General features: G+C 44.6%; 1 protein-coding gene across 3 annotated transcripts in view; it reads right to left on the reverse strand.

Moving 5' to 3' along the window:
* Positions 1 to 23539, reverse strand: part of RBM34 (RNA binding motif protein 34) — a 91226-nt gene that overhangs the window by 22933 nt on the left and 44754 nt on the right. For all 3 annotated transcript variants that reach the window (XM_073600195.1, XM_073600192.1, XM_073600194.1), the window contains exons 3-6: positions 15266 to 15434; positions 11172 to 11311; positions 9372 to 9558; positions 4998 to 5057 (exon numbers count right to left, since the gene is read on the reverse strand). In XM_073600195.1, the coding sequence (XP_073456296.1) occupies positions 4998 to 5057; positions 9372 to 9558; positions 11172 to 11311; positions 15266 to 15434 (556 nt within the window). The remainder of the gene's footprint in view (positions 1 to 4997; positions 5058 to 9371; positions 9559 to 11171; positions 11312 to 15265; positions 15435 to 23539) is intronic.

Here is a 23539-nt window from a genome sequence, read left to right on the forward strand (position 1 = left end):
GTGAGTTAGAAACCCCCCATGTTATGGAGAAAGGAAGGTGTTTAGTAGTTGCATCCTAGGGTGGAAATGCTGCCCCTTCATAGTTGCAGTGAGTCTTGTCACCTTAGACGAAGTACTGGCAGGATCACCGGAGTGAATGAAAGTTTAAAAAACAAAACAAAAAAAAAACAACGAATGTAGACACTATGGGGTTGATTTACTGGTGTAGCTCTGCATAGAAACCAATCAGCTTCCAGGTTTTATTGTCAAATCTTAATTGAACAAGCTTAAGTTTGAAGCACATTGGCTACCATGCAGAGCTGAACCAGATATTGTACTCTCCAGTGTTTAGTAAATCAACCCCATATAGGTTCATTTATAGAAAAAAAACAGAGCTATTCTTCTCAAGAAACTATATGTACATGTGTTCTGTGCCAAGGGGCAAAATCAGATGTTAGTTTTTTTTCTTTCCGGGTTGAATGCTTTTCATTTATACTGAATAGAGAGATTTAGAAAAATACTGCATTTTGACCTCTAGATGGAGCTGATGATCATATAAAATACATAAGTTTTGTTATCTGTTCCATCCAGTAGCTATAATGTGGTACTTTTCTGATTCGCTCTGTTTTTTTTTCTTTCTGAACATTCAACCAGGAGGGAAAATAGCCTAATAACAACATGTGACTCTGCCCCCTCTGCACAAAACAGCCATATTGTGTTCTGCTGGCAGGGAGCCTGTCCGTAGCGTCTAGGTACGCTACCACTGTTATGCCCTGTGCCCTTAACCTGGCTAGAGGTGGGGCCAGCACTTTTGTGAACACCTGAAGTGCTGTGGCTAGCCCGAAGGACAAGGCTACAAACTGAAAATGCTGCTGTTCTACCTTAAACCGCAGAAACTTTTGGTGATATAGGGACATGCAGATATGCATCCCTGATGTCGACTGATACCAGAAGTTCTCCTCTTAGAAGGATAGAAACTACTGACCTGATCATCTCCACGCGAAAGGAGCGGATCTTCAGGAACTGATTTAGATTTTTTATATCTAGAATGGGTCTGACATCCCCGTTTGGTTTTGGTACCATAAAAAGATTTGAATAAACCCCAGACCTTGCTCTTTTGTGGGGATCTGTATGATCACCCCTTGAGATGTTAATCGGTCTAGTGCCTGAAACAGAGATTGTCTTTTCTCTGGATCTTTGGGAACGCCTGACCTCAGGAAGCGAGACAGTGGAAAGTCCTGAAATTCCAGCTTGTACCCCAGCGTTACTGTGGCGATGACCCATCTGTCCTGACTTTCCTCTTTCCAGACTTCTGAAAACTGCAGAAGTCTTCCCCCCACCTTGGTCACGGGGGTTGCCTCTTCGTGATGAGGCTTTAGGATTCTGGTTTCTGACCCCAGGACTTCTTTTGAGCCGGGGTCTGACCCTGAGGTTTTCTTCTAGAGTCTGACGGCGGAGGCCGTCACCACGGCCTAGAGACGGAAGCCCCGGCACAAGGGGAAAGAGCCTGTTTAAATGAAGGGCATTTATACTTTCTTTTGACTGGCAAAAGAGTACTTTTTCCAATAGAAAGTGTTTGGATATATTTGTCTAAGTCTTCTCCAAATAGTGGCTCCCCATGAAAAGGGAAGCCACAGTTAGGAGGTTGCATAAGCGTAAGGCAGGACGCCTGGTGAATAGAATCTTTAATGGCATCTATGGCAAAAGCATAATGCTTTTGGTAGTTCAGTCAATTCCCGGGCTTGTTGTGCAGGAATCTCTCTAAGGGCCTGTCTAAATTGGTCCTTTAAGGATTGACAGACTCCTATTGCAGCGACTGCAGGCTGAGTAACGGCACCTGCCATGGAAAAAGCTGATTATAACATGGATTCCAACTTCTTATCTGTTGGATCCTTAAGCATTTGTGCATTGTCTACAGGACAAGTTAGGATTTTATTTACATTGGAAATCACAGCGTCAACTGCTGGTATTTTGCATCTTTTGGAGAATTTCTCCTCCACGGGATAGAGAATTGAAAATCTCTTAGGAGGGAGAAAATGCTTTTATCCGGGTGATCCCATTCAGCAAAAATAAGCCGTTCTAGTAATGCATGGACAGGAAAACGCATGCAAAGGTTGAGAAGGTTTTGAGGAACCCAAGGAAGAAACCAAGCTTTCAGGAGACTCCGTTAGGAGCAACATAAAAGTGGAACCAACCATCTCCGTAAGATTGTATCAGCAATTTCTCAGATTGAGAGGCTGAAAAGGTTCATCTACTGTTGTTTCCTCCGCAGAGGAATCATTGGTTTGTTTTTCCTCCTGATCGACTGAGGGTAACACCTCATCCTGAGCCCACTGTTTACCTTGCAAGGGGTCTGAAGTGGGGGAGGGGGATCTAGCACGCTTCCTATCCATTTGAATGGAGGATGCGATTAAAGCCGCTAATCTTTCTTCCAGACCCTGCAGGGAAGAGGAAAGGACATCTTCAGTCAAGTATACAGGGGCTGAGATGTGAGAAGCAGTTGCACCATTTATTTGTTCCAATGGCTCACCCTGGCTTGCCATAACTGGTAATTCAGGCGAGGATGACAGCATGGAAATGTGACTCGAGATCCTAGAGCCCGGGGGTGAAAACTTAACTTTTTTGGTTTTTGTGGTGTCTTTTTTGGTAGGCATAGTCCTAAGTTCAAAAACAGAGGCACTATACAATTTGTACTTAATCGCTGAAAATAGTCATGACATTTAAAGCCGCTATAAAGTTCAGCCTAGTGCTGGGAAAAAGGTGTCCTTCGTGTATCAGGAACTCATACTTGTCCCACAGCTCCTGTGTCCCTGTGTGCTCGTCAGCCGAGGAGAGACTGTCACAGCTGTAGCTTTATCTGTTTTAGCCTGCCTTGCGTCCTTGTGGACGTTCACGGCACAACACTTAGGCCCCGCCCCCTCCAAGAAAAAAATCCCGCCCTCTTTTTATATTTATAATGTTCCCACGCTTATGCGCGGCGTTTTTGGGTCCACAGAACCAATGCGAGGGGGGGGGGGTTGGGGGGAGTCAGAGACCTGTCCAGCAGCAGGCGCAAAATCAGCCAACAGTAATAAATTTAGCGGTATTAGCGGGACCTCTGCACCCCCCGCGGTGGGGGGGGGGGGGGGGGGGGGGGTGTAATGTAAAGGGGGTACAGCGCTGATTTCCACCTAACCCTCTGGTCCCTTCAGGCGGGAGAAAGAAAACATTTTTGCAGATTTCTTTTACCTTGAAAAAAATCTCTCTGCACACGCTGCTGCAACCAGACACAGACTGAGCTTTACAGTGAAGACAACAGAGTAAGGTATGTGCATAGACTCCCTCTAGTGGAGATTTAAGGCATGACAACATTTTTTCCCTAATGGAAGAAATACATAGGTGTTTTTAATACCGAAGTTTCTTCCCTTACCCCCGCCACAGGATTTGCTAAATTAACAGACAATCTAACCTTCACCCATCACGGCGGGCTGCGTTCAGCAAACCTTCAAGGACCGGGTCCCTAGATATCGGGGTTCCAACTGCATTGGACCTGTAAAGCACCCCACCAGGAAAGCTAGATAATGTAGCAAGACCAAAGCCCTGGGTTCCTGAGGTCCAGCCCTACAAAGAGAGGCGTTACAGTCAAAACCTTGTGCTTCAGATACGAGGCCCCAGGTACCATCCTTTTAGGCCTTAGAGGCACTTTGGATGGTCTTTATGGAGGCTATTTAAATCCAGCATGGATCCATCCAGTGGAGCTCCTCAGAGGACATCTTCACTCGTGGCCAACACCTTAGACACTGGCGAAAAAACTTATGTGCTTCTGGAAGGAGGAGGGCTTATATAGGGAGTGAACTTCCTGGATTGTGTATAACCAGTGTCCATCACCTGAAGGTGGCCTATAACCCATTAAGTAATTGCTTAAGGCTCTGTGTCCCATGATGTACGATAAAGAAATACCTATTTGCTGAGGTGGCCTCTCTTTAGCTCGCCGCTTACCTGACACGTGCAGTTCTTTGCGCATATTTAGGGATGGTTCTATGTCTGGCAGAGGCATGAATTGGCTGCCTGTGCCTGAGCAGGTGGCCCTCGCACATCTCCTGTAGCTTTGGGACCCCTCTTATCACAGCAGTCAGCAGCAGAGAGGACAAAATTCTCTACCAAATCCCACGCTTCTCCATGCGGCCAGAGACTCGTCTGTCCCTCCCCCTCCCATCTCGGCAGCAGGAGAAAATTCCTCCTACAGATCTGGGAGACAGGACACTCTACAATGGGACTTCCCCTGCACAGCAAGGGTTAAAAACCCATTTATGCCTGGGGCACCCATAACAAGCATTTTTACCTACCTCAAGAAGAGCTAAAATCCTCTCCCTGAAGCTCCAGGTTGTTGGCAAGCCCTAATCATCCTCACATACAATGCAGGGCTAAGGGTACTGCATTGTACTTGATGCTGCCACAGTGCCTGCGACCACTAGAGTGGAGGAGAAGAGGCTGCAGGACGTTGTGGAGGGAGTTTGCTGGAGTGAGGGATCAGCTATGGTAAAGGTCTTTGTTATGGGTACCCTAGGCATAAATGAGCAGAGGGGGCCCTGCTGTGCAAAGGGAACCCCACTGCAAGGGATTTTTTTTTTTTTAGCTTTTTCCTGAAGTTCAGCTTTACCATGACTGTTGCCAGATTAAATGCACCCTGCAAAAAAGAAAATGAGGAATAAAAGAGTCCAGCAGGTGGCGACTCCTGTCTTCAGGCTCCTGAAAAGCTGCAGTGCCCGATGGGATACTACTGAGTTCCTGTCGTAAAAAAAAAAAAAAACACAGAGGGGGACTAGGCACCCCGAAACCCCAGGAAGGATTCTTCAGACACAGAGCTCTTCAGGAGAGCGAAGGTGAGAATCACTGCGCACCAGACTGGGAAGTCATTCTGATCTTTTGCAGAATCCGTTTTTTTTTAGAAGAAAGGACATCTAAAAATATAATCGGTATAAAAAAGTCCATCTGACTATCAGTCTGTGAGAATTTAATTTGAATGATAGAACACTTACCAAGGAGCGGAACCTCATGGATTCAATCTCGCCAAAGTCCTTAAAGCAAGCCTTCAGCATCTGAAACAAAAGCGGTCAGTATGAAAGTTAAAGCAGAACTCCGCTCCAGCCCCTACGAACACCTGAACTGTCTGCAGGCTTTTACTTGCTTTAGCACTGCTTCTCGATACAAATCTACAGACATACAAAATCTGAGTGATTCCAGGAGCTTCTCAATCTGATGGCATTAGCACACAGCATGTGCACCAAAGCCCGTCCACGCAGACCCCCAATGCTGTTCCATGCACTTTACAATACTAGTGTCGTTATACCAAGTCTGCAGATTCCTGCCTCTCCTTCTCAAAACTAAGCCTACTGGACTTCACCACAAGGTGGTCCTTCTCCTGCATTATTCACCTTCAAGTGATTGTAAAGCCTCGTTTTTTTTTCCAATAAAAATAACAAACATATTATACTTACCTGCTCTTTTGCAGTGGATTTGCACAGAGCAGCCCAGATCCTCCTCTTCTGGGGTCCCTCTTCGCTGCTCCTGGCCCCTCCCTCCTGTTTAATTCCCCCACAGCAAGCAGCTTGCTATTGGGGCAAGGGAGCTGAGTCACAGCTCCCTGTGTCCCTTCAAACATGGAGCCCCAACCCAACCCCCTCTCTTTCCTGATTGGCTAGCTGACTTTGACAGCAGCAGGAGCCAATGGCGCTGCTGCTGTGTCTCAGCCAATCAGGAAGGAGAATCTCGGACGGCAGAGATACTTGTGGACATCGCTGGTCAGAGAGGGACCTCAGGTAAGTGTTAGCGGGGCTGAGGGGGTAGCTGCACACAGAAGGCTTTTCATCTTAAATGCATAGAATGCATTAAGATAAAAAAACCTTCTACCTTTACAGCCACACCGGGGAAGGGGGAGGGACATCCCCACCTGCCGCTTCGGAAAGCGTTCCAGCTGCTCATGAGCCGCTCGGAACAGTTTCATGAGAAAGCCAGCTGCAAAAGAACTATACCGGGGTTATGGCTGATATCTTCAGCCATAATCTCGGTAAACCACTTGCGAACCGCAGCGTGTATATACATATTGCTGTTGGCAAGTGGTTAAAGTGGATCTAAACTTTCCTCTCCGTACCTCCTCCGGTCCTCTGCATGATTTGGGATCTTTTTTTTTTTTTTTTCCCCCTTACAGTGGGGAAAATGATTCGATCCTCTGCAGATTTTGTAAGTCTGCCCACTTACAAAGAAGTGAAAGGTGTATAATTTTTATCATAGGTGTATTTTAAATGAGAGAGACAGAATATCAACCAAGAATCCAGAAAACACATGATACAAATGTTAAAAATTAAGTTGCAGTTCAGTGAGTAAAATAAGTATTTGATCCCCAAGCAAAACATGACTTAGTACTTGGTGGAGAAACCCTTGTTGGCAAGCACAGAGGTAGGACGTTGTTTGTAGTTGGTGACCAGGTTTGCACACATCTCAGGAGGGATTTTGGTCCACTCTTCTTTACAGATCTTCTCTAAATTCTTAAGGTTTCTTGGCTTTCTCTTGCCAACTCGAACTTTCATCTCCCTCCATAATTTTTCTATAGGATTAAGGTCTGGAGACTGGTTAGGCCACTCCATGACCTTAATGTTGTTGTTCTTGAGCCACTCCCGTTGTTGCCTTGGTTGTATGTTTTGGATCATTGTCATGCTGGAAGACCCATCCACGACCCATCTTCAGTGTTCTGGCTGTGGGAAGAAGGTTCTCATTCAACATTGCCCCGTCCATTGTCCCCTCAATACGGCAAAGTGGACCTGTAGCTTTAGCAGAGAAACAGCACCAAAGCATAATGTTTCCGCCTCTGTGCTTGACTGTAGGGATGGTGTTCTTAGGGTCATAGTCAGCATTTTTCTTCCTCCAAACACAGCGAGTCGAGGTAATGGCAAAGAGCTCAATTTTGGTCTCATCTGACCACAACACTTTCTCTCAATCCTTCTCTGAATTATTTAGATCAGGGATATGCAATTAGCGGACCTCCAGCTGTTGCAAAACTACAAGTCCCATCATGCCTCTGCCTCTGGGTGTCATGCTTGTGGCTGTCAGAGTCTTGCTATGCCTCATAAGAATTGTAGTGCTGCAACAGCTGGAGGTCCGCTAATTGCATATCCCTGATTTAGATGTTCATTGGTAAACTTCAGACGGGCCTGTATATGTGCCTCCTTGAGGAGGGGGACCTTGCAGGCACTGCAGGATTTCAATCCATGGTGACGTATTGTGTTACCAATGGTTTGTTTGGTGACTGTGGTCCCAACTGCCTCGAGATCATTCACAAGCTCCTCCTGTGTAGTTCTGGGCCGATTCCTCACTTTTCTCATGATCATCCTTACCCAATGAGGTGAAATCTTGCATGGAGCTCCAGACTGAGGGCGATTTGATGGTTATTTTGTATTTCTTCCATTTGAGAATAATCGCTCCAACAGTTGTCTCCTTCTCACCAAGCTTCTTGCTAATGGTCTTGTAGCAGATTCCAGCCTTGTGCAGGTCTACAATCTTGTCCCTGACGTCCTTTGACAGCTCTTTGGTCTTGCCCATGATGGCGAGGTTTGAATGGAAGAAAGATTCTGTAGAGGTGTCTTTTATACACATGACGAGTTGTCGTTAGGAGCACCTTCTTACATTGACAGGACTAATCTGTGTACCACATGAGCACATACTGTAGCCAGCGTGTGGAAGCAGAATTATTGTGTGTTGGTAGGGGATCAAATACTTATAAATTGAGTTGCAGTTCAGTGAGTAAAACAACATCTGTATCATGCGTTTTTTCTGGATTTTTGGTTGATATTCCGTCTCTATCATTTAAAATACACCTATGATAAAAATTATAGACCCTTCATTTCTTTGTAAGTGGGCAAACTTACAAAATCAGCAGGGGATCAAATAATTTTACCCACTGTATTTGCTGTTTTTTTTTTTTTTTTTTTTTTTTAATGAAATTGTCTGCCCCCCCTCCCTGCACGTTAATCGCCTCCTAGATGAACGACATGCAATGTTCCCTCTTTGCCTCCCGGAATATAAAGGTCACATTTCCCAGTAGCAAAGCCTTTTTTATTCAGTAAAAGAGGATGGAGCGGGCCTGGCCGGGCGTCATTGAGGGGCGTGCTGGCTGAACCTGGAAAACCTGGCAGCTTCTTGATGACATCACGGCACAACATGGGGGGGCGAGGAACCAAGAACTGCCAAAAGAGAGGAGGGATGTCCGCTGGACAGCGCTACTTGGGCAAGTATGTAAAATCTGCTCATCTCACCACCATGAAGGTAGGGGTTAATGGAAAAATAAAAATGTGGGAGTAGGAAGGGTGAAAAACTGCTTTAAGTGTGGTCCATAAGGTTGGCCACACATGAATCATTTTGTTGTTTTTTTTTCAATCAGCTGGAAAGGCTGATCGTTAAACTAATGGATTCCCCCATCCACTTTACTATTGTCCTAATCCTTCCAGTTTTGCCACTGTATTCTGACAGTGAGACTCCTCTATTGTCAGAATACTCAGATCAGTGGCTGAAGCCGATTGGCTGCAGGCCGCCGATTAAAAAAAAGTTTTCTACAGTCCCATCTGACAGTAGTCAACTGTTAAATTAACTTCTGCTGAGCAGAATCAGCCATACATGGAGCAAAATCAGGGCAGTCCCTGCTGAGCTGACCCAAACTTCAATCCATCTAAGGCCGGATTAAAGTGATTTTAAAGGCAGAAGGTTTTTTATCATATTCTATGCATTGAGATAAAAAGCCTTCTGTGTGCAGCAGCTCCCCTAATACTTACCTGGAGTCCGTCTAGATCCAGCGAAGTTGCCAGGAATGTCTCGGCTGTCCGGGACTCCCCTCCTCGCCGGCTGAGACAGCAGCGTGGCACCACTGGCTCCCGCTGATGTCAAAGTCAGTCAGCCAATGGAGGAGAGAAAGTGGATGGGGCAGGACCACGGCTACGTGTCTGAATGGACACAGGGTGCGGCGGCTTGGCTCGGGTACCCCCATAGCAAGCAGCTTGCTGTGGGGGCACTCAACAAGAGGGAGGGGCCAGGAGCAGCGAAGAGGGAACCGAGAAGAGGAGGATCTGGGCTGCTCTGTGCAAAACCAACTGCACACAGGAGGCAAGTAGAACAGGTTTGTTATTTTAACTAAAAAAAAAAAAAAAAAAAAAAAAAGACTTTACAATCACTTTAACTCAATGCACAGCCTGAGAGAAGGTTAGTAGGAGGTAGCAATCACTACCCTAAAAAAAAGTACAGCGACACACCAGCAGCCCAGACATTTGCAAAGCAGCTGAAGACTTCTAATACATCGTCAAAGGACTCATGGTAAGCAATGGTTAATATGCATTAGTATAAGGGTTACATTGTATATAGTATGTTACCTGTTTAGTGCAGGACACAGGCAGGTTCCCAATAAAGATGGTTCTCTTGTTTTTCACCTTCTCTTCCGCCTTGATTTGTCTCCTCTTGATGTACAGGGGCAGCTCCTCATCGTCGGTGCTCTTCCTGCCCTTCTTTGCTTGAGCTTTTGTTTTTTCATCTTCGTCTGCATTTGCCAGAGAGCTTTCCCTACAATAAGAGACATCATCATGGATGTGGAAGAACTGTAATTTTATTTTATTACATGTTTTTTAATGAAGTCTTATAAATTATAAAACAATAGCTGAATACAATGATAGCAGGAGTTGCTAGTTGGTATTAAAGTGTTTGTAAACCTCAAACATAAAAATATTAATAAAGCATATCCCTCTATAGTGTGCACTTGTCTCAATCCAGAGCACTAAGTTGCATTTCTGTCTGTTGCTTTATTTATCTGCTATCTGCATGAATCACTCCTGAAACTAGGGATCGACCGATATCGTTTTTTCGGTGCCGAGACGATACCGATATTTCGGCCACCTCTCCTGCCGATATTTTGTACATTTTCTAAAACATTTTTTACACTGTCATTTTACATTTTTTTTTTTGCTTTTTATCACTGTTATTGCAGTCACAAGGAATGTAAACATCCCTTGTGACAGTAATAGGCAGTGACAGGTACTCTTTATGGAGAGATTGGGGGTCTGTAAGACACCAAATCCCTCCTGTGCACTTCAAAGTATTCAAAAACGTCAAGATCAGCGTTTTTGAATACTTTATTTTTTAAAACAGGCGCCTATAAGATGCCAGTAAGCCGGGAAGTGATGTCATGACATCGCTTCAGGGTTACTATATCTGAGACCTGAACAAAGCATCGGCTTTGTTCGGGTCTTCGGCGAAGCCGGCAGACGTGTCGGCCGGTGGCTCCGTCTCCGGTCTCCAGGTGGGACGGGAAAGCAGTGGCGAGCGGCGGAAGATGGTGGGATGTCCCCTCTCGCTGTTTGTAATAATAGCCCAGCAATGGTTGTCATTACAATAAAGCCGACCGTCTGCTCTAAAGAATGGTACCGGGGTGATGCCTGCAGCTCCATGCATCCCCCCGGTAAAACACCTTGAAGCAATATCGGTAATATCGGTCAGTTTTTCGACTGATACTTCTAAAAAAGTGAATATCGGCCGTTGAACTGCAGTGAGACCCTGCCGGCATTCTAGTTTGCCTGGGAGGGACAGGTGCAGTGCTTTAGCCCCACTGCAGGTAGACTGTCAAAGTAAATGGCAGGCTGCAGGCTTACAGGGCTGTGCTGCATGTTACGGGCGTTTAGGGCACAGTACATTCAGGGACAAAGGTTTGGAATGCAGAAGACCTGAGTTCTGGACCTTTTTCCCTTTAGCAGGTTGAACACTTCACCTGTCCATCCTGGGCGCACTAAACTGCGCAGAGGGACACACTGCAGCTGGACGACCCCGGGGGTCCAATAGAATCTCTCAATATGGTTGCCAATTTTTAGGGGGCAAAAATATTAACTGTGCACATTCACAAAGCCCATATATACTCAAATCAAATCCCAATATTACAGGTCGAAACTAAAATACAAGTGGGCGTGAAAAAAAAAAATATTAAAAACTATCATAACCTGGTTGGGGGAGGGTCCCAATTAAATCACAATCAGTAACAATCACGTTCTAATGCAAAGCCCACTTTCCTACCCAAACACTGAATCCAAAAACACAACAAGCAGACAAAAGTGTTTTTTTTTTTTTTTTTGTATTACATGTCATCACTGGATGTTGCCCCCACCTTCTTCCAATAATCTGAATTATACCTGTTTGCTAGTTTCTTTTCTGCTACAGTCAGCTCCTTCTTAGGCTTTTTAGTTTCTTTCTCCGCTGTCTGATGAGAGGCTGATGTCGTTTTGTCTTCTTTTGTGTCTTCTGTTTCAGGAAGTTTTCTTTTTGTTTTAGTCTGTGGAAGCAATTCAAAGGGTGCAATCATTAAAAAGATCGGACCAAACAATCATAGGGGGATGGAAGATTTGGCTTTTACGGTATCCCCCCTTCTCACACTGAACTATTGGATACTCCCACATTTTTATACATTTTTTTTGGTGCCCCAATTCTTTGGGATCTATTTGTTGTACGAATGTCAGAAGGATTTGTGCAAGTTGAATGAAATGTCCCTTATTCTTTCTAAGAGATTCATTTCTGTATTGTCAGCTATATCTAGTGGCCAAAATGTGGGAGTTTTCTTTAACATCTCAAGGAACGACACTGCATTTTGGCCACTAGATGGAGCTGACAATAAAGGCTTTAACCACTTAAGGACCAGCCTCGTTTTGGAATTTAGGTGTTTACATGTTTAACATGTTGGGGTTTTTTTTTGCTAGAAAATTACTTAAAACCCCCAAACATTATATATTGTTTTTTTTCGAACACCCTAGAGAATAAAATGGCAGTCATTGCAATATTTTGTTTTTACACCGTATTTGCGCAGCGGTCTTACAAGCGCGCTTTGTTTGGGGAAAAAAATTACTTTTTTGAATAAAAAAAATAACACAACAGTAAAGTTAGCCCAAATTTTTTTTATATTGTGAATGATAATGTTATGCTGAGTAAATTGATACCAAACATGTCACGCTTCAAAATTGCGCCCGCTCGTGGAATGGCGTCAAACTTTTACCCTCAAAAATCTCCATAGGCGACATTTAAAAAATTCTACAGGTTGCATATTTTGCGGTACAGAGGAGGTCTAAGGCTAGAATGATTGCTCTCGCTCTAACGATTGCGGCAATACCTCACATGTGTGGTTTGACCACCGGTTTCATATGCGGGTGCTACTCACGTATGCGTTCACTTCTGTAAGCGAGCTCGTCGGGACGGGGCATTTTTAAAAAAACACTTTTATTTTTCTTATTTATTTTACATGATTTTATTTATTTTTAAACTTTTGAAAAAAAAAAAAAAAAATTGTGTCACTTTTATTCCTATTACAAGGAATGTAAACATCCCTTGTAATAGAAAAAAGCATGACAGGACCTCTTAAATATGAGATCTGGGGTCAACAAGACCTCACATCTCATATTTACACTAAAATGCAATAAAAAAAAAATTACATTGAAAAAAATGTGCCTTTAAGACGTATGGGCGGAAGTGACGTTTTGACGTCACTTCCGCCCTGCAGTGTCATGGAGACGAGTGGACGCCATCTTCCCCTCACTCGTCTCCATGCACAGCTAGGGGATAGACTCAATAGCCTCCGCCGCTGCTGACAGCTCCAGTAAGCGCCGGAGGGCACCGGATCGCGGCGGGAGGTGGGGGCCTCTCCAGCCATCGATAAAAGAATCCGCTGCAGAGACCACTTTTATCCTGTAGCAGGCCGAAAATGGGGATACCGGGGTTATGGCAGCTAGCTGCTGCCATAACAACGATATCCACCGCCAAACTTAGTTGGTTAACCACTCGCTTACTGGGCACTTAAAGTGATTGTAAAGGCTTGTTTAAAAAATAAAAAATAACAAAAAAATAACAAACACGTTATACTCACCTCCTCTGTGCAGTTGGTTTTGCACAGATCAGCCCGGATCCTCCTCTTCTTGGGTCCCTCTTTGCCGCTCCTAGCTCCTCCCTCCTTTGAGCGACCCTCAGCCAGCAGCTTGCTACAGGGGTCACCCAAACCAAGTCAGAGCTCCGTGTATCCATTTAGACACGGAACCCCCGACTTTGCCCCGCCCCCTCTCCCCCCAATTGGCTGACTGATTAACATCTGCAGGAGCCGATAGCACCGCTGCTCTGTCTCAGCCAATCAGGAGGAATGTACTGGATGGCTAAGGGTATAATGGACATCGCTGGAGAGAGAAGCAGCTCAGGTAGGTCATTGGAGAGGCTACTACACACAGGTGTTTTTTTTATCTTAATGCATAGAATGCATTAAGATAAAAAAACCTTCTGCCTTTACAACTCCTTTAACCACTTAAGGAACACCCAATGTACATTTACTGTGGCAGGGCGCCCCTTAAGCACAAAATCACATACCTGTACGTGATTCTTGAGGACAGCTCTGGGGCGTGCGGGGACACAGTGGGAGCCAATAAGCGGGTCCGGCGGACGCGATGGCCGCAGGTGTTCAGACCACCGGCCACCCACGTTCGCTTGCTGGAGAGACAAAACGGCGGTCTGCCTATGCAAACAAGGCAGACCGTCATTCTGTCAGACAGGAAGAGAGACATCTGTGATTCCTGCTAATCGGGAACACAGATGTGTCTCTTCCTCCAGTGCATCCGTTCCCCACACAGTAAGAAAACACTCATAAGGAACACAGTTAACCCTTTGATGGCCCCTGATGTTAACCCCTTCCCTGCCAGTGTCATTTATACAGTGACAGTGCATATTTTTGTTCGCACTGATCACTATTGATGTCACTGGTACCCCAAAAGTGTCACTGTCAGATTTGTCCGCCACAATCCCGGGGAAAAAAAAAAAAATGCTGATCGCCAACATTACTAGTAAAATACATTTTAAAAAGTCCATAAATCTATCCCATAGTTTGATTTGCGCAAAAGTTATAGCGTCTACAATCAATATAAGCTTTTTGTGATTTTTTTTTTTTTCCCAAAAATATGTAGCAGAAGATATATTGGCCTAAACTGATAAAGAAATTTGATTTTTTAATTTTTTTTTTTAATTGAGAATGTTTTATAGCAAAAAGTAAAAAATATATATATTTTTTAAAATTGTCGTTATTTTTTTTGTTTATAGCGCAAAAAATAAAAACTGCAGAGGTGATCAAATACCACCAAAAGAAAGCTCTATTTGTGGGGAAAAAACAACATCAATTTTATTTGGGTACATCGTTGCACAACGGCGCAGTTGTCCGTTAAAACAACGCAGTGCCGTATCGCAAAAAACGGCCTGGTCAGAGAGGGGGTAAAACCTTTCGGAGCGGACTTAAAGTGTTATCCCATAGAAAATATGTGGAGGGAGCTGAAAGTTCGAGTTACCAAACGTCAGCCTCAAAACCTTAAAGGGGTTGTAAACCCTCATGGTTTTTCACATTAATGCATTCTATGCATTAGGGTGAAAAACCTCTCATGCTGCAGCCCCCCAGTTTTACTTACCTGAACGCTGTCATTCTTCAGCCGGGAACGACCATGCCAGCTCTAGCTGGTGTCTCAGTGTCCCGATTGGGTAGATTGATAGCAGCGCAGCCATTGGCTCCCACTTCTGTCAATCAAATCCAATGACGGGGTGGGGCCGAGTCCTGCATTCTGTTAATGGACACAGGGACTCGGGAGCGCGCCCGCACAGGTGTCCACCAAGGAGATCGCTTCTCCGACATGGACACTCGATGTAGGGAGGAGCCAGGAGCGCCGCTGGGGGACCCCAGAAGAGGAGGACTGGGGCCACTCTGTGCAAAACCAACTGCACAATGGAGGTAAGTATGACATGTTTGTTATTTTTTTTTTTTAAACTAAGCTTTACAATCCCTTTAATGACTTGGAGAGGATCTTCAAAGAGGAGTAGGACAAAATCCCTCCTGAGATGTGTGCAAACCTGGTGGCCAACTACAAGGAACGTCTGACCTCTGTGATTGCCAACAAGGGTTTTGCCATCAAGTACTAAGCCATGTTTTGCAAAAGGGGTCAAATACTTATTTCACTCATTAAAATGCAAATCAATTTATAACTTTTTTGAAATGCGCTTTTCTGGATATTTTTGTTTTTATTCTGTCTCTCACCGTTATAATAAACCGACCAATAAAATTATAGACTGATCATTTCTTTGTCCGTGGGCAAACGTACAAAATCAGCAGGGGAGCAAATACTTTTTCCCTCACTGTACTTTGTGGTTATTGAGGAGATATATTTTAGTAAAAGTTTTTGCGTCCGGTGATCAGTTCATTGTAAACATTGTGACAACTCACCAGCACAACAGGAACATATAGCGGCTGTACAGTGGAGACCTTGGTATCGAAGAGGGAGGACAGGGCTGTGGAACTCTGGGTAGATTTCTTGGAGAACAAGCTGCCTGCAATTTCTCCAGCAACATAGCTCTCAGCTCCGGGTGCCACTTCCAGGCTTTTCGTTTCACCTCTGCAAAAAAGTAGCAATAGCAAAAAATGACAATATTTCCCAGATACACAAAATGTTTCAAATACAAAAAGTGACTATTACAGAAAAAAAATAAAATAAATAAAGCAGCCGCTTTCAGGTATTTAATTTCTGTGGCATCCTCTGGGTCCTGTTACAGCCAGGTACGTTCTGACCACAAAACTTTGGCGTCTTCTTGCAGTTACAGAGATTGCTACGGGCCCGCCATTACGAGCTGCCACAAGGTAGGGATCAGCTTGTGGTTTTTTTTTTTTTGAAACCTCCATCTGGCTCCAAACCCAAGGGGAAGCTGTCATTCTCCGGCCACAGAGCCAGTTCTGCACTGCCATCTATGCACGTTTATGTTTTCTGGATGTTTGACAGACTTTGTATTGGTCTGCACACACAGGACACATCTAGGTTTTACATCTTAGCAATGTTTAGTACTTTGTTCCATCTGTTACAGCATTCATACTTACATAGTAGGTGAGGTTGAAAAAAGACAAGTCCAACCTATGTGTGTGATTATATGTCAGTATTACATTGTATATCCCTGTATGTTGGGGTCATTCAGGTGCTTATCTAATAGTTTCTTGAAGCTATTGATGCCCCCCACTGAGACCACCGCCTGTGGAAGGGAATTCCACATCCTTGCCGCTCTTACAGTAAAGAACCCTCTAGGTAGTTTAAGGTTAAACCTCTTTTCTTCTAATTTTAATGAGTGGCCACGAGTCTTGTTAAACTCTTCTGCGAAAAAGTTTTATCCCTATTGTGGGGTCATCAGTACAGTATTTGTATATTGAAATCATATCCCCTCTCAAGCGTCTCTTCTCCAGAGAGAATAAGTTCAGTGCTTGCAACCTTTCCTCATAACGAATATCCTCCAGACCCTTTAACTCCATACGGTCTGCCTCAGTGGGGCTGCTTGGCCGTCCGATATCTGGGGGCTGCGATGCACACCGGGCGCACTCCCCTTTCTCCTTGCGATGTGATGTGGGGAATCGGATGGGCATTACCCACTGCGCATCAGCGTCAAGCTGGGTGCTGCAGACATGTCGTCATTTGGGCGTCATGAAGTGTGCGCTCTTTCCATTCATTGGCCGATTCCTGTGGGGAGCCATTTGGTGCTAAATTACGGATGGCAGACGCCCCCCCGGGGGGGCTCCCTTTATTTATCATGCCAGCGTGACACTGGGAGGGACCAATGTGATGCGTTGGATGCCTATAAGACATCCCTCACTGACACAGCTGCACATTCGGGTATGCTGTACACCAGTGGTTCTCAACCCTGTCCTCAAGTACCCCCAACAGGCCATGTTTTGGGAATTTCTCTTAGATAAATAGCTGTCCAAAATAACAAGCCATTGACTCTGATTTAAAGTACCTGTGCAAGACGAAGAAAAACCTGCAAACATGGCTTGTTGGGGGTACCACTGCTGTCTACTACACGTGGACTATGCCACTGTGTAGACACTCAAGGTAACCATCAGGTACACATGGTCTCCTTTTTGCATGTTTTTTTCACGTTTTTATCGCGTTTCTCTGCTTCTCTTAGGCAATATATAAATACAGTACCTTGAAAAAGTATTCATAGCCCTTGAAATTTTCCAACCAAAAACGTAAATGTATTTTATTGGGATTATATGTGATAGATCAACGCAAAGTGGCACATAATTGTGAAGTGGAAGAAAAATGATAAATGGTTTGCAAATTTTTTTTACAAATAAATATGTGAAAAGTGTGGTGTGCATTTGTATTCAGCCCCCTTTACTCTGATACCCCTAACTAAAATCTAGTGGAACCAATTGTCTTCAGAGTCCGACTGTGTGTAATTTAATTTCAGTATAAATACAGCTGTTCTGTGAAGTCCTCAGAGGTTTGTTAGAGAACCTTGGTGAACAAACAGCATCATGAAGGCCAAGGAACACACCAGACAGGTCAGGGATAAAGTTGTGGAGAAGTTTAAAGCAGGGTTAGGTTATAAAAAAAAATATTCCAAGAGCTGAACATCTCACGGAGCACTGTTCAATCCATTATCCGAAAATGGAAAGAGTATGGCACAACTGCAAACCTACCAAGACATGGCCGTCCACCTAAACTGACAGGCCGGGCAAGGAGAGCATTCATCAGAGAAGCAGCCAAGAGGCCCATGGTAACTCTGGAGGAGCTGCAGAGATCCACAGCTCAGGTGGGAGAATCTGTCCACAGGACAACTATTAGTCGTGTTCTCCACAAATCTGGCCTTTATGGAAGAGTGACGAGAAGAAAGCCATTACTGAAAGAAAGCCATAAGAAGTCCCGTTTGCATTTTGCGAGAAGCCATGTGGGGGACACAGCAAACACGTGGAAGAAGGTGCTCTGGTCAGATGAGACCAAAATGTAACTTTTTGGCCTAAAAGCAAAATGCTATGTGTTGCGGAAAACTAACACTGCAAATCAACCTGAACACACTATCCCCACCGTGAAACATGGTGGTGGCAGCATCATGTTGTGGGGATGCTTTTCTTCAGCAGGGACAGGGAAGCTGGTCAGAGTTGATGGGAAGATGGATGGAGCCAAATACAGGGCAATCTTAGAAGAAAAACTGTTAGGCTGCTTTCACACCTGAGCGTTTTGTTTTCAGGCAGAGAATCTTTTTACCGCGATATTTACATCATATTGTGCTGCGATTTTGCACAGGTCAAAAAAGGTCACCAATGTAAAAAGCAGAAAAACGCCTGTAATCTGCCCAAAAAGAAGCTCATGTACTTTTTTGAGCTTCGGGCTGTGAATAGGGACCATTTAAATGAATGGGATTGTGCTTGTTGGGCGTTTTTCGGGCATTTTTTTGGACGTTTTATGAGCTGAAAACGTTCAGGTGTGAATGCAGCCTTAGGCTCTGTTCACACCTAGGCATTTTGGGGCATTTTTCTGCTGTAAGCCTCAGCTCTAAAAATGCACAATAAGACAAATCCCATTCATTTCAATGGCCCCTGTTCACATCTGAGCATTTTGTCATCTGAAGAAAATCGCCTGAAACTCAAAAAAAAAACCCAAAAAAACAGGAGCTTCTTTTTTGGCAGATTACAGGCGTTTTCTGCTTTTTACATTGGTGACCTTTTGACCTATACAAAAACGCGGCAAAAATCAAGCGACTTTCTGCCTGAAAACAAAACGCCTAGGTGTGAACTAGGGGTGCGCATCTTCACTGGTCGCACGATTCGATTATCTGGTCAACGATTCGATTCCGCGATGCATCACGATTACTGACGCGCTCCCACTTCCGCTTGGGCCGCCTAGGCGGCCCTTCCTCCCTGCAATCTTCTGGGACACATCACAGTTCCCAGAAGATTGCTTGGCTGTGCAGGACAGCGCAGTGAGACAGGCGCACTCGGCTGTGAAGCTGCAAGCTGTCACAGCCGGATGCCCACAGTAGTATTGCCAGCGCCGTGGACAGGCACGGGAAGAGAATGGAGGGTTTGGGTGGCCACGCCGCTGGATTGTGGGACAGGGGAGTATCTTTTTATTAAAAGTCAGAAGATACACTTTTTTTGTAGCTGCTGACTTTTAATAAACAAAAAATTTACTAGGCGGCACCTCCCTGCCAGCGATTTTCTCGGTCCCAGAAGACTGGCTGGCCAATGGCAGAGCGCAGTGCGGCTCGTGCAGTCTGCGCCCGGCTGTGAAGCCATAAGCTGTTATGGGCGGGTGTCACTGCCCACAGCAGATATGACGGCGCCCAGGAGAGGGAGAGGAGCGAGGCTCCGTGCGGCCGCATCGATGGACCGTGGGACAGGTGAATGTCTGATTATTAAAAGTCAGCAGCTACACTTTTTGTAGCTGCTAACTTTTAATAAACTAAAAAATGGGTGGAACCCCACTTTACGTAGTGCACTAATCCGGTGCACTACAAGGTACAGGAATTCACACACACACACGGCTGCTGGGAGGTCAGGAGGGATTACAATCCACAACTGACAAACAGCCCTGTGAAGTTCCTGTACTACTGTCTCTGTGATGACATTTCTCTGGGCTCCCCTGTTTGCACCTTCCAGCACACTAGGAGTTAACACAGTGGATGTGCAAACTGGGGGGGGGGGCGGAGAAATAATGTCAGCACAGAGCACATGTAAGAGACAGTGTAAGTAGAATACAAACACATTTGTACTCTACATACTGCTGTTAAAATACCTGTGTGGTAAAAAAATGCAGTTATAATCCATTAAGTGCCCACCGCTGTATCTGCATTTTAAAATTTATACAGCTTCATATCTTATTTTTCAGTCTGTGTATTTTGTCCAAATGGCTTTTGTTAATAAATGCAATTGTAATCCATTAAGTGGTGACCGCTGTGTGTGTTTTTTTTTAAATATATGCAGCTTCATAACTTGTTTTTTTAGTTTGTGTATATAACTGTATAAGCCGCTCATGTGACTGCTCAGTCCGGCCCGCATCTCTCTCCTCTCAGTCTCATGTCTCTCTGTCTCTCCTGACGTCGGTGGGAGTTCTCAGCCCCGCCCACCATCTGTAGCTATCAGATCAGAAGAGAGGCGGGCGGGGCTGACGTCAGGAGATACGCGAGAGGAGAAGGGCGGGCCGGACCGAGCAGTCACATGAGAGCCGGGATATACAGTTATATACACAGACTAAAAACGAGGTATGAAGCTACATATATTTAAAAAAAAAAAAAAAACACATACAGCGATCACCACTTAATGGATTACAATTGCATTTAATAGCAAAAGCCATTTTGACAAAAACGCTCGAAGCACACTTCCGTGAGGGGCGGGGAAAGTCGGGATGACGTCACACCCGACATCGATTTTTCGGGGTGCTTGCATCGATGCCGCATCGGGGACCCTTGAATCGCGATGCATCGATTAAATTCCACACCCCTAGTGTGAACAGTGCCTTAGAGTCTGCAAAAGACTTGACTGGAGAGCAGAAGTTCATCTAACAGCAAGATAACCCTAAACATACAGCCAGAGCTACAATGAAATGGTTTAGATCAAAGCATATTCATGTGTTAGAATGGCCCAGTCAAAGTCCAGACCTAAAACCAATAGAAAATCTGTGGCAAGACTTGAAAATTGCTTTTCACAGATGCTCTCCATCCAATCTGACAGAACTTGAGCTATTTTGCAAAGAGGACTGGGCAAAAATGTCACTCTATGTGCAAAACTGGTAGAGATATCCCCAAAAAAGACTTGCAGCTGTAATTGCAGTGAAAGGAGGTTCTACAAAGTTTTGACTCCGGGGGGCTGAATACAAATGCACGACACACTTTTCACATATTATTTGTAAAAAAAATTGGAAAACCATTTATCATTTTCCTTCCACTTCACAATTATGTGCCACTTTGTGTTGGTCTATCACAAAAAATCCCAATAAAATACATTTACATTTTTGGTTGTAACATGACAAATTGTGGAAAATTTCAAGGAGTATGAATACTTTTTCAAGGCACTGTATGATTGCCCATGCAACACCCTGCACACTAGTCTTACCTTTATTTGTCCATGACTCATGGCAACACTCCTATGTGCACTTCTCTTGCTCTTTCCATATTTCTTTCTACCATCTCACACCCTCCATTGTTTTCTGGTTTACACTTTTGCCTCGTTTCCACTGATCGGATCGGTTCGGTTCAGTACGGTACGCTATTTTGAGTGTTTCCATTATGAAAGCGGCCCATACAACCGAACCGAACCGCACCATTCTGGGTCCTGCTTAAGATGTTGTGCCATAGAAAATGGTACAGTTCGGTTAGGGCGGAGCTAGGATACATTCCACTGATTGGCGGACGTGTGACGCCACTCTAGGCATTTTTTCTAAACCCACGTATGGCCCTTGGCGGTCCCACTTGCAGTGGAAACGCTCACCTGAATAGGCCGGACCATTCTAGGCCTTCCAAACCGTACCGACCCGAACCGATCCGCTCAGTGGAAACGAGGCATTTGAGTACTACTCATTTTTCTGAGAGCCATTCTTTATTTACTAATTTCACAGATCCCCTTGGATTTATCATTTCCTGCCACCACTCAACACTACATGGCGACTTCTATTTTTTGGAATGGTTTGTGGGCGATCACCCTGCGCTTTGTTTTACTACCTCAGCTCCCGGTGCAGACTACAACCATAGCGGCCCTTATTTCGCAGTATCGTACCTGTTCATACTCTAGGTCGCATGTGAGTAATTAGGACCAGACATCCTTTTTCTCCTTCATTTAACCCTTCTTTTGATTTTTTTTTTTTTAGTCAAAGCCAGATTATATTGCTGCTTATTTTTTGCAGACATGTAGATGCATCCGCTCCTGAGGAAGTGGATTTACCACGTGAACGCGCCAAGCATTGTATTATGCAACCATGTTCTTTACATATTGCTACTCTATGCATACCACATATTTCTTGCTATCTATGTTCATTTTCTGTTACGGAGATCAATATTTTACACATTGACAACTGGAGTGTGCTGCTATATAATTTTGTATGTATATGAACTGTATCACATTGATATGTATCATTTTTATTCAGTTGTTGGCCACTTGCCTCACTCAAAGTCCCCCCCAAAAAAAAAAACGTTTTATTTACCCAATTTAGGAATGGAGGCACATATTTATATGTGCTTCATTTAAAGTCCCACTTACCCTTCTCTTTATACTGAGCCAAAAAAAGGAGATTCCCTTCCTTGTAGCTGAGATTACGCATGGGCGGGGATGCTTGTGACACCATTAACATAATATGGCCAAGTGACCACATTATATCATGAGCATCCCCGCCCCCGAGTATCCTCAGCTTTGGGAAGGGAATCTCTGCTTTGCCCATACAGTGCAAAGCAACAGTTTAAAAGTGGTTCTAAAGGCTCAAAAATGCATAAAGGTAAAAAACATTCTGTGTGTAGCAGCCCTGCTAATACTTACCATAGCCCCATTGCGATCCAGCGATGTGCACAAGAGCCTTGCCTGTCTGGGGACTCTCTCTCCACATTGGACAGAGGCAAGAGCCATTGGCTGTCAATAACAGCCAGTGAGCCAATGAGGAGAAAGAGAGAGGGGGGCGGTGTCAAGCCACGCCTGTGTGTGTGAATTGACATGCAGAGCAGCAGCTTGGGAGCTGCCATAGCAAGCTGCTTGCTGTGGGGGAACTTGGAGGACCCCAGAAAAGGAAGATTGGGGCTGCTCTGTGCAAAACCGCTGCACAGGGCAGATAAGTAAAACCAAGCCTTTAATATCACGTTAACTGCCCCCTCCCCACTGCTTATACAGTGAGGGAAAAAAAATATTTGATCCCCTACTGATTTCACTGACAAAGAAATGAATCAGTCTATAATTTTAATGGTAGGTTTATTTTAACAGTGAGAGACAGAATAACAACAAAAATATCCAGAAAAACGCATTTCCAAAAAATTATAAATTAATTTGCATTTTAATGAGTGAAATAAGTATTTGATCCCCTATCAATCAGCAAGATTTCTGGCTCCCAGGTGTCTTCTAGACAGGTAACAAGCTAAGATTAGGAGCACTCTTTTAAAGGGAGTGCTCCTAATCTCAGCTTGTTACCTGTATAAAAGATAACTGTCCACAAAAGCAATCAGATTCCAATCTCTCCACCATGGCCAAGACCAAAGAGCTGTCCAAGGATGTCAGGGAAAAAGATTGTAGACCTACATAAGGCTGGAATGGGCTACAAGGCCATCGCCAGGCAGCTTGGTGAGAGGGCGAAAACAGTTGGTGCGATTGTATGCAAATGGAATTAACCCAAAATAACTGTCGACCTCAGTCTGGGGCTCCATGCAAGATCTCATCTCCTGAAGTTTCAATTATCATGAGAATGGTGAGGAATCAAGCCCAGAACTACACGGGAGAATCTTGTCAGTGGTCTCAAGGCAGCAAGGCAAGAAAACAATTGGTAACACACTAGGCCGTGAAGGACAGAAATCTTGCAGAGCCCGCAAGGTCCCCCTACTCAAGAAAGCACATGTACAGGCTCGTCTGAAGTTTGCTAATAAACATCTAAATGATTCAGAGGAGAACTGGGTGAAAGTGCTGTGGTTAGAGGAGACCAAAATCAAGCTCTTTGGCATCAACTCAACTTCCACCGTGTTTGGAGGAGGAGGAATGCTGCCTATA

Source organism: Aquarana catesbeiana, linkage group LG09 (assembly GCF_042186555.1).
Source record: "Aquarana catesbeiana isolate 2022-GZ linkage group LG09, ASM4218655v1, whole genome shotgun sequence".
NCBI classification, from domain to species: Eukaryota; Metazoa; Chordata; class Amphibia; order Anura; family Ranidae; genus Aquarana; species Aquarana catesbeiana.